The sequence below is a fragment of the Crocodylus siamensis genome, chromosome 6, assembly GCF_052110815.1.
Source record: "Crocodylus siamensis isolate JL-2025a chromosome 6, ASM5211081v1, whole genome shotgun sequence".
NCBI classification, from domain to species: domain Eukaryota; kingdom Metazoa; phylum Chordata; order Crocodylia; family Crocodylidae; genus Crocodylus; species Crocodylus siamensis.
Genome location: NC_143400.1, coordinates 46,876,621 through 46,887,871, shown reverse-complemented (window position 1 = coordinate 46,887,871; position 11,251 = coordinate 46,876,621). Strand labels below are relative to the sequence as shown.

Genomic DNA, 11,251 nt, shown 5'->3' with positions numbered 1-11,251 from the left:
TTGGAAGCAGAAGAAAAACCCCTTGGATTCTGGAGCCAAGGCTGGAGAGGGGCAGAAGCCAGGTACACTCTCTTAGAACAGATGTTGTGCTTTAAGAGCAACAGTGGCCCTGGAAGCCACAGAAGCACTGAGAGGAGAATTACCCACAGTTATGACTACTCTGATACCTATTCTCATAATGGTTCTGTCAGACCGCCAGCTACCACCTAGGATACAGCACAAGTCACCATAGTTCAAAGGTAAATTTATTACATTTTAAGCCAGGTCCAATGAGTAACCTCAAAGAGACACCCTGCAGTAGTTAAGAGTCACAGAAAGTATGCTTAATGTTTATCCTGATCAAACAAGCTTCAGTGAACCTTCACCCATCAAAGAAGCACCTCCTTTTTCACCTGAAGTGGAGACCTCAGCCAATGCTGAAGTCTGGTTTACAGATGGGTCTGCTCAACGTCATGTCTGGAGAGCAGCCTCCTTGAGGATTCAAGATGGCAAGCAAGTAATATTACAAGGCCTCGGGAAAAGCACACAGTATGCTGAGCTCCAAGCAGTGCTCAGCATGGCTGTGTGGGAATTAGTAAAAGGTCCGCATCCTGTAAAGCCCATTTTTATTTATAGCAACTCCTGGATGGTAGTAGAAGGATGTACTAAATAGCTACCCCTATAGAACAAAGAAAAATTTAAAAGACAAGGACAAAACATTTAGAGCCATGAGAAATGGGAGACCTTATGCAAGTTAACCCAAGATGAGCTTCCTCTATACATCTGACATGTAAGTACAGCACATAGGAATAAGGCAGAAGAAGGCCCGGAGGCAAAGTGGAATAGGCAACTTCATCAGCTAACAAAAAAAGAGGGTGCTGAAACCTTGTATGTTAAAGAAAAAAGTAAAGCAGCAAGTCCATCACTGCCCAATTCCTCCTCCCACTGTACATCTGGAGAACAAGCCTTGGAATGGCTATATCGACAAAATGGGCACCCTGGGCATGATGGAACCGCCTGCTTGGCCATGTCTTGGGGCATTCATGTAACTAAAAAAAAAGCACAAAAAATAGTTAATGCATGCATCACCTCACGCGAGATCAAAATGCAGCTAAAACCCTGCCTGACTGTCCCACTGTCATCACATGAAAAAAGGATAGTGTGGCAGGTATGGCAATGTTATTTCATAGGCCCCCTCCCGCAGACTTCCCAGAAGTGACAGTACGTGTTTGTAGCTATAGATGTCGACACAGGAATAATGTTCGCCCATGCCTCAGTGAGAGCTACAGCCCAGGACACTTATGCAGCACTGGAAACTTTGCTCACTGTGTATCCACCACCTATAGAACTACAGAGCAATAATAGCCCTCACATTCGCAATCATCTTGTATATAACTGGACCATGAAACATGGCATGTTATGGACATATCACATCCCATACCATCCGCAGTCTAATGGATTGGTAGAGCAAGCCAACAGCATCCTCAAATGCAATTTGTGGTTGGCCGCTGCCCATGCTCTTAAAGACTGGGACTTGCACCTGGATCAAGGTTTCAATTACGCCAATAACCAACTCCATCCAGGAGGTAGCCCTATGCAGTAGGCCTTTAGGTTGGGTGGTCCCCGTGAGCCAGCAATGGAGTGACCTAGGGGTGGTGACCCAGGAAAGCTCCAAGCAGGAGATTGGGTGGTAGTGAAGCATCCTCAGGGAGATAAATGGGAGGGGACACTATTAGCAAAATACATAGCAGGTATTTCAGTCAGATTCATCTAACAGGAGCCAAGCTCTTTGTTGTCTTGTTCCTACAGATTGGATCTGTCCAGAAATGCAGCCATAACCATTCCTAATTAATCCTGCCACAGAAGACGAGTCCTGCTCTGTCACTGGTCTGAATTGACTGGCACCATAAAATGGTGGACTGTTATAACTGTACTCTTTTTATTAATGCCTTATTGTGTTTCCTGGGTAGGGCATGTCTACTATCTTTCTTATTACCCAGACATTAATGAAATTGCTCCTAATGACCTTGAAGAGTGGCCTGACCCTGAAGAGCATCCCCTGGAAATGCGCTCAGATAACCTTCACATGGTCCAGCCACAGTATCCATACTAGAAGAAACCTGGCACCCCAGAGCAAGTAAAGTTCTGGTCTTTAAGTAAAAAAACAAAACAGTAGACTGGCAAGGTGGTAACTGTCAGTGCACCTGTGGCACCAGTTATTATCTTGGGTACATTCCCTACCTAAGGGCTGGAGTGGCTAACTGTGGAAAAGGAGGTAATTGTTGTAGGTCTGCTCATTTTGGGGTTTGTTGTTACATACTTCTTGAGGGAAACCCCATTGAGCTCAATGCCCCTGCGTCTGTTCCCCCAATTATGCATTCTGCATCTGTTCAGCCTCTCAGGCCACTGCATTTATGGGAGAATCTGTCTTCTCCCACTCCTATGGCTGACAACACTCTCCAGTGATGGTATGAAACCCACCAGGTGGGAGGGTGCACAGCAGGGTGGAACAAATTTATTACATGGTTTGTAAATCATACCTGTACAGAGGCCTGGTAGAATAGTACCCACTTTAATACAACTAGAAGGAGGCTGCAAGTCTCCACCACTTATCCCCATCCTTTTATACTAGTAAAGTTCCTAAAGCAAATTAGTGCTATGATTCTGCCAGGGCAGTGCTGTTTCATCCACCTGGTACAGCATTGTCCCCAGAAGTGACAGTATGAACTCTCTGTGAGGTGAAGCATGTTTAAAGGCTCCCAAGGAGGAAAAGATAAATATGATCTATGAGAGAACAAAGTGTTCAGTATTATCTCTGGCTGTTCCCCCACGGGAGGCCCCAACACCGCCCATGTATAACTCCTCACCCTGGTGGAGGTCACAGGTTAAGATCCCTCCCCATTCCCTGATGTAGCATATGTAGTTTTAGCAACTTAAGTGCAACTATCATATTGCTTCAGCAAGCAAAAGGTAGAGTGTAAGAGCTGAAAAATATGCCTGTGTGATAAAGGTGCTTGCTGACGGCTCTATAAAGATTAGACCAAGTGTTTTTCTCTCATTTATTTAAATATTAAGCTATACGTTGTTGCTAAGAGCCTAATTAAAGTTTAAGATGTAGTAAAGCCTTATATAAAGTAAGGCCTAATAACTTTAGTAAAGCCTTGAAGTAGTAAAGCCCTGTGGCATAGTTAAAATTAACCTTATAAAAAGAATGCAAGGTTTGTACTGCTTTTGGTCAGTCTAAGGACAGTTGGAGTGAAAAGACTCTGAATGGCTGTAACTTATAAGCACAGTTCAGAAGTTATAAATTGGCTGAAACATCCATAAATCATTCAGAAGGAAGATACAGCTCTGTAAAATGGATTAATTAGCTGTTAACCTGGATCAGTGGGCCCATGGATCTCAAGGAACCCAAAAACTGAATACCAGGGTCCTTCCCGGTACCTCTCAGACAGCGCTGATCAGGAATGCCTGACTTCGCTGAGTTTTGTGGAAAGAGAAACTTTTCGTACATAAAGCATCAGAAGGGACTGATAAGTTGCCGACACATATTGTTATTGTCTGTCATTATCTGTCTTACTATACTACGTGTAGTCATATTTTTGTTAAGTCAATGAACCTTTCTTACCTTTCTACCCCCAACCATACTTTCAATCCCAATCTCTCCACTAGCAACTGGGACAGGGAGCAGCAGGGACTGCTCCCTGCCTGGCAGCACCCGGTGTGCAGGGGCTTTTTATTTTTTAATAAGTGCCAGGAGCTGGGGCAGTCAGAGCTAGGCTGGGAGAGGGGTGGGGGATGGGCCTGTCCTGGCTAATTCAGAGATTCAGAGATTTGGCTACTGCCAAATCTCCAAATAAGATTCAGCTGAATCAAACTGGGGCAGTGATTTGAATCTCCATTCAAATCACTGCCCCCTGAATCAGCTGAATCCAAAGTGAATACTAGCCACTTCACACAGGCCTAGTGCTTACTGCACAATTGACTTATTAACTGAGCAGTAAAGGTCTCACCATCTATGTGTGAGCTTCTATTAAAGTGTACACATGTAATAAATTCCACTGCAAGGTAGAACTTATAAATAAAAGTCCTACCCTGCTGGGGAGTGTTTTTCGTATGCACCAGGACACATGTAGATGCTAACAAGCTGTTTGGGGCATGAGGGTGTTTCAGTGCTGGGACTGCCTGCTGACTAGCTGGTGCTAGAGCAACTTGTCGCCAAGCCAGCCACTCCACAGAACATTAAGCCTGGTCACAGCAGCCCTGGACTGGCAAGCTGTTCAAATACATTCAACTGCTTTGAATTTTTCCCAGGATATTCCCCAGAGCTGCCTTTACCTCCCTGTTCCTCAGGCTGTAGATGATAGGATTTAACATGGGAGTTAAGATACTGTACTGGATGGAGAAGACTCTGTCAAGAACCACCGAAGATGCCAAACTGGGTCTCAGATATCGAAACAAACCAGCTCCATAAAACAGAACGACCACAGTGAGGTGGGAGCTGCAGGTAGAGAAGGCTTTACGTCTACCCTCAGCAGAGTGTATCCTCAGGATGGTGGAGATGATGCAGATGTAAGATACAAGGGTGATGGATAAAGAAGCCAAACCTGAAAACATAGATGAAGTGAGATTTGTCATCTTAATCATGAAAGTTTCTGTACAGGACACTTCTAGTAGAGATGGGAGTTCACAACTGAAACTGTTCACTTCCTTGGGCCCACAGAAATGTAAATGTAATATGGGAACACTGTTAGCCAGTGAATAAAATATACCGATCAGCCATGCACCTGCTACCAGTCTTATGCAGCCTTGCTTATTCATGGTCATCCCATAATGCAGTGGGTTGCATATGGCAGTGTATCGATCATAGGCCATAGCTGATAGCATGAAAACTTCTGCACAGCCCACCAGAAGAATAAAGCTCATTTGGGCAATGCATCCATGGAAAGAAATGGTTTTCTTCTCTGCCAAGAAATTCTGTAGCATCTTTGGGACAGTGACTGAAGAAAAGCAAATGTCCAGGTAGGATAAATGGAATAGGAAAAAATACATGGGGCTGTGAAGATGAACATCTGCTCTTATTATTCCCATGATTGCCCCATTCCCCACCACAGTTAATAGGTATATAACTAGAAATAGCACAAAAAGGAAAGGATGGAGCTGTGGGTCACTGGAAACACCTGAGAGGACAAAATAGCTGACAGTCGTTTTGTTGCCTGTGGCCATTTTTCACCAATTTTTTTACCTGGAAGAAGAAATGAATGAATAAATAAATAAAACCATTACCACAAAGAAGGGATACTTCTACATTTATGGATAAGGAAATATCTATTTAGAGAATGTTGTCATTCAGACTAAACTTCAGTGTTTCTAAACATTGTGCAATGAAAACTTGACTTTTTGGATGAGGAAACTATCATTGCTGGTGGAAAAAAATCAGCTTTCTCAGATTTTTGTCGTTATTTTTGTCTTCCGTGTTCTTGTTAAACTACTTTATATTAAAGACAAGTAAAATTTGTCTCCTGATTCCTCCATGATAATGACTGAATAAATCTTGAAAGGAATTACACGTATTTTCAGTGAAATAACAGTGTGCTTGGAGGGTGATAGAGGGGAAGGGAGAGAAGGTCAATGAGAAAGAAAGAAAGATTATGTCTTGTTCTCTTTTTTTTATGTCTCTACTTTTTTTTTGGGTTCTAAGCAATGAATCACTAAAAAACAAAAAAAACAAATAATGTTGTTACTTATGATGACAATATCCCAACCTCGTTGACTTAATGTTTCACAAGATATACCTTTATAGCATCTAATCAGTGTCTGTTTCAATAGAGAATTTAAGTCCCAGTTTAGAAATGAAGTGACCACTACTTCCTTAATTTGGGTACTACAAATGAATGGAGTGTTTACGCACCATACTCACACAGCAGTAGAAAAAACTTGACAGTAATAGTTCTCAAAACTTTCATGTAGTGTGATAAATTCCCTTGATTTGCACCTTCACTCAAGCACATTTCCTGACAGAGCTGCCTCAAAGGAATCTATGCCCCTTGCTCTACCTCAAGAAACCCTATTGCAGCCTCTGTAGGATAAGTGACTGCCATATTCTAACTGTGAGAATCAAAATCCATTTAATTTTAACTTATCTAAGGATTGCTTACATGTCCAAATATTGCTGCATAAATCTCATTTTTGGCATTCATGTGGATTTGAGATTTTATTTTCACCTGGCAGACAAGATAGGATTTCCCAGGTAGGTACATCACTGCATAGCAGTTGCCCACAGTGTAATCAGAGAAGAACTGAAATCAAGAATATGGCTTGATACTGAAGGAAAAGGAGAGATCTCTCACCTAGTAGCCCAAATACTCAAATCATTAGGACACTGGTGAAGAGGGTGGAGGAGTTAATTTATGGTCCATCATGACATCAGGATTCAAACCAAGCTCTCTTCTCTTGAATTTGGCTTTTTGGGTAGCCAACAAGGAAAGTTATGTGGTGCCATGATGGTTGGGAGCCAGAAAGGGTGGATCACAAAGATGGACACAACTCCAAAAGCAAGAGAGCCATGGCATTTCCACACCTATTCCTGTTGCCCTATGAGTTATTAGCAAGACATTCTTAGCAGACATTTGGCTCTGAAATGCTTTTCTCAAACTGATTTGTGAGAGTCAAAGACTACTCAGCTTCCTTGCTTGCCTCTTCTCTCTTTCTTTTGGAAAATTCGGTTGAATTTTACCTTATTGTCTCCCTTATTTTATGTCTGGAATAGTGCAAAGTTCTACACATGGTACAAAGTGGTGGTCTCTGTATGAGCTGTATCCATTTATGTCCTAGACTTCAATGATTTTCTTGGATCAAACACAATGTGAATCACTCCCTGACAAGTCTCTTCTATTTCATAGACATGGTATAATTCTCCTAGAGGCATGGGTATTTTTCAATATCTTTTATTGTACCACCTGTACAGTCTGGAGTGGTGTTGGACAACATTTTGTGTCTCAAGTGGCCTGAAGAAGAGCACTCGATGCCTGAAAGCTAGCCTAACAGCTCTCTCAGATACAAAGTTGGTACACTTATAGATCTCATAAAAAAGGCTTGCCTGTTAGACACTTTCTAGACCATCACAGCAACAAAATACTCCAATCCTACTACCTCATTCTCCTGGATGCTGAAAACTATTTCTAGGATAAACTAAAGTTTGCCTCTACCACTGTTGGCCACAGAGAAAGGTTCTTTTTTTACGAAGAAGTAGTCTAAAACAGTGTGCTGACACCTGCTGCACATCGTGGGAGAGAGGGGAAACCTTAACATCATATAAAGCAACAAAACTATGATGTAGATGAAACAGTGGAACTTCCAGGAAATGAATCTTAGGAGATATTTCTGCAACATGCAGGGTGGGGGCGTAGATTAATAATAGTCTGGTGCAGTAAAGAAGGGATGTCCTGAAACTTCCAAAAAGTTCTCGTTAGAGTGGAAGTTCCCTCTTTTGCCAGTAGATAATTTAAAATCATAGGGTACATGAAGTAGCCTCACTAAAGAACAGAGCTTTTCAGCTAAAAAAAATGCTTTGAGGAGGTTCAAGGCATGTTCATATCCTTTCGGGGTGTGGGATTGTGGAGAATTATTAAACAAACCAATTTTGATTTTTCTTCTCTGAGATTCTGATACACCACACTGTGTAACCTCATGACAAACCAAAAATCCCCTCAGTAATCACCATATTTATTTATTTACTTATTTAGTTAGTTAGTTTGCTTCCACAGAAGGTCTCAGTTTTTAAGCCCCTGGGGATGAGGCTGCACACACTGAACTCCCCACAACTGTGTTTACAATATGATTTCAAAATGAATATCATATATTACATAGAAATACAATAAGAAAAACTCACCTAAGAGTGGAAATAAGATTCCAGGAAATATGAGATGTAAATACTTGCTACTTTATTCGTCTCTTGTATAAGATTGAGAATGAGAGAATGCACATCTATTTCATATCAGAATTATTTTGAAAAAGGGTAACTGGCTGTTGCTTTCCTGAACCATAGAATCCAGTACCGTATGGATGGGAGACGTTCAATACAGATATGAATGTTATATACGTACATCAGTTCTATATCAAGAGCAGAATTTTTTTTTTCTGATGCCCAGATGACCAATTATTTCCTAACAAAGAGTGTTTACTCTCTTTGGGGCCTGATCTTGAAGAATCCATGAGCTAGACTAAAAGAACAGAAAAAAACAACTGTTCCAAATAGGTGTGATGGTAAAGTGATCATACAGCCCAGTTTGCGGAGGGAGAAAAGAACTATCCCAGAATTAAAAGGGTATTTCCAGTCAGTGTCATCTTAACATGATGGGCCTGCACATTTGCATGTGGTAGGGCACCTCGCAGTATGGGGGAAGTCATTTTGTGCTTTCTCCCTATATTCTACCTCTTGCACCAGATGCTTTGTAGCCAACTTAGTGTAGTGCTGCACACACCAGCTCTGGTCCTAAAAGGTATCAGCTGAGATATCTGTTATTCAGTATCTTTACAATGATTGTATAACCCTGCCCTTTTCATTGCCAGGTTAATTTCTGCCTAGCAAGACCATCGGCCATTTCTGTTGGACTCTCATTGCCAGGAATCAATGTCAATAACCCAAGGAGGAATTTTTACAGATTACTGTCAGTGAAATAACAAGATATTTTAGAGTTTTCCATCGTATGTATACCTCTGCATGTCGTCTCAGGGAAAATCTTTGGAGCCATTTGGTAGCGTCTGTTTTAGTATTTTGAGGGTTTTGTCATGATTATACTTGGACAGTGATCTATATTGGTCACATGAGCACCCCCACTGAGGCATTACAGGTCCCAAAGATTAGCTACTAGTCTAGCTGGGGGACGTTAGGCACCTACATATCAAGAGTGACATATAGGAGCCCGTCAAGAGTGATTCAGTGAGACAGAACGTTCCTTGTGTGACCCAATGGCAAACAGGGAAGGGTTCCTGCACTCCTGGTCTTATGCACAGAAGGCTATGTTTGGGGTCCTTCTCCATCTTAGTGAAGTCAAATCTTTAGCTTCCCTTCCTTGGAGATTGACCTTTCCACTATGCTCTGTAATGGACTGGGTAGATGGCCCTCTTCCCTTTTTCTGTAGAAGTAACTGAGCTACTTTTCAGGCAAAAATGCAAGAGTCAGTGTCCGAAGGTCAGAAAATTAGAAAGAGCCTGAGTCTCTGACCACTTGCCTTTGAAATACAGTAGGAAGTGCTGCTTAGTGCAACAACTCCAGAAGGGGATTCCTGGGCTTTCATCCCTGGTTCCAGGCCTACTAATTTGTTGTAATAAAATTGGTGCTGGATAAGGACAGAAAACACATTTCTGAGCTGAAATTATCAGGGACTTCTTTCTTCCAGATGAGTTCCATAAGCATTGGGCTACAGTCTTCATCCCTCCTGTGTGCTCTCCTTCTAGCCCCAGACCAGAGAGAGGAGTATAAGTGTTCCACTATCTTAGCTAAGGCTAAGCTAATAACATGGTGACAGCAGTGCTCTGGCTGGAGAAGGAGCTTGATTTGCTTAATATCACTGGTATTTTAGACAGTTAAAGTACCTGGCCCTGCACCTAAAGTGCATTCCATGTATGCCTGGGTGTGACCGCGAAGCCAATTTGCCACTCACCGGACCATGTAAACATCTATGTCACAGCCTTTTAATTTATTTATCATTTACCGCATTATTTATGAGAATGGGATGAGATACCATATCAAAGGCCTTGCTAAAATCCACGAAAACACCATTCACCTCTAATCCTGCATCTAAGCATTTTGTGAGCCTGTCATAAAATGAAACCAGATTGGTCAAGCATGATCTGCCTGCTACAAACCCATGCTGGTTGCCCTGCTGCATTATTTTTTCCCAGTGGACTCACACAAATGTGATTCTTAATAATTTTTTCAAAGACTCTTCCAAGGATAGAGGTGAGACTAACTGGCCTATAGTTACTTGGATCTTCTTTCCTCCCCTTCTTGAAAACAGGGACCACAGTGGGCCTTTTCCAGTCCTCCAGGATCTGACCCAAGCACCAGAAGTGCTCAAACAGCCTTGCCAGTGGTTCTGCTATGACACTGGCCAATTCCTTCAGTACTGTCAGGTGCAGTTCATCTGTGCCTACTGACTTAAACACAGCCAGTCCATTCAATAGACTCTGCACCAAGTCAGCATCAACAGTTGATGCGCTAGTGTTCATCTGATGCCTGTCTAAGAACCTATTAGGAGACTTGTCTTGACCCTTGTTCAGGAACACTGAGGCAAAAAACTCATTGAATAGCTCAGCTTTATCCCCACTGCCTGTCCCTAATTGCTCCTTCTTGTTTAGTAGGGGACCTATGCTGCCACACAACTTCCTTTTACTCCCTACATACCTAAAGAGAAAGACTTTTTGTCATCTTTAATTTGTGTTTCCAGCCTCAGCTCTGTAATTGCTTTGGCCTTTCGAACTGCCACCCTGCAAGTGTGGGCCAAGTAGATGTACTCCTCCTTGGTAGCTTCTCTCTGCTTCTATCACCTATATGCCTGGATTTCCCTGTTTAGCCAAGGAATTTTTTTGGCTCCTTTCCCCCTTTTCCCTCATACTAGGATAGTCTCCCTCTGTGCCCAAAGGATTGCTTCCTTTAGGAACGACCACCCTTCCCGGACGCCCATCTCACCAATACTCTTCTCCTGCAGTGCATCATTGACTAGACTCCTAAGCACACTGAAGTCAGTCTTCCTCAAGTCAAGCACTTCCACCCTACTAGTTATCTTACCCACCCTACCTCATATGGTGAATCTGATTGATTGAGGGTCACTGTCCCGAGCAGCAAACAATGATAAATAAGTGGTGCCAGGATGTGAGACAGCCAGAAAGAGGGTGAACTATTAAGATGGGTCCTCAAACCTCCAGAGCACCAACCCAAGGCAGCTGGAGAGTGAGGGCAGCCCCAAGCTTCCCATCCTCTTCCTTCACAGAGCAAACAGATGCTGGCCAATGAAAAACAGCACAACCTATTACTACCATTGTTGTGGCCACAGACTTTGCCAATTTGTGGCATGACAATGATTATGTATGTCTGCTCCCCTGGCATTTGTGCAGCCATAAAAAAATTTAAGGGGGCAAGGGCAATGTCTGTTTCTACCCTTATAGTCTATGTTCCATTTTTTCCGTTTCCTCCCCTTAGCTCTTTTCTCGTTCCTGCCCTTATTCACTTCAGGTCCCAATGTTATGCTGATTCCCTCATCTCCTTGCC

The 11,251-nt window shown here is 42.6% G+C and overlaps 1 protein-coding gene across 1 annotated transcript; it reads right to left on the bottom strand.

The window, feature by feature from the left end:
• Positions 1 to 4,269: 4,269 nt before the first annotated feature.
• LOC149862642 (olfactory receptor 5BS1-like) lies at positions 4,270 to 5,205 on the bottom strand. The gene has a single exon (XM_090053477.1). It carries the CDS (start codon positions 5,203 to 5,205, stop codon positions 4,270 to 4,272), a length of 936 nt encoding a protein of 311 aa, XP_089909603.1.
• Positions 5,206 to 11,251: the final 6,046 nt, after the last annotated feature.

Coding starts and splice junctions, on each gene's coding strand:
- LOC149862642 (XM_090053477.1), bottom strand. CDS start 5,205: ATGGCCACAGGCAACAAAACGACTGTCAGCTATTTTGTCCTCTCAGGT.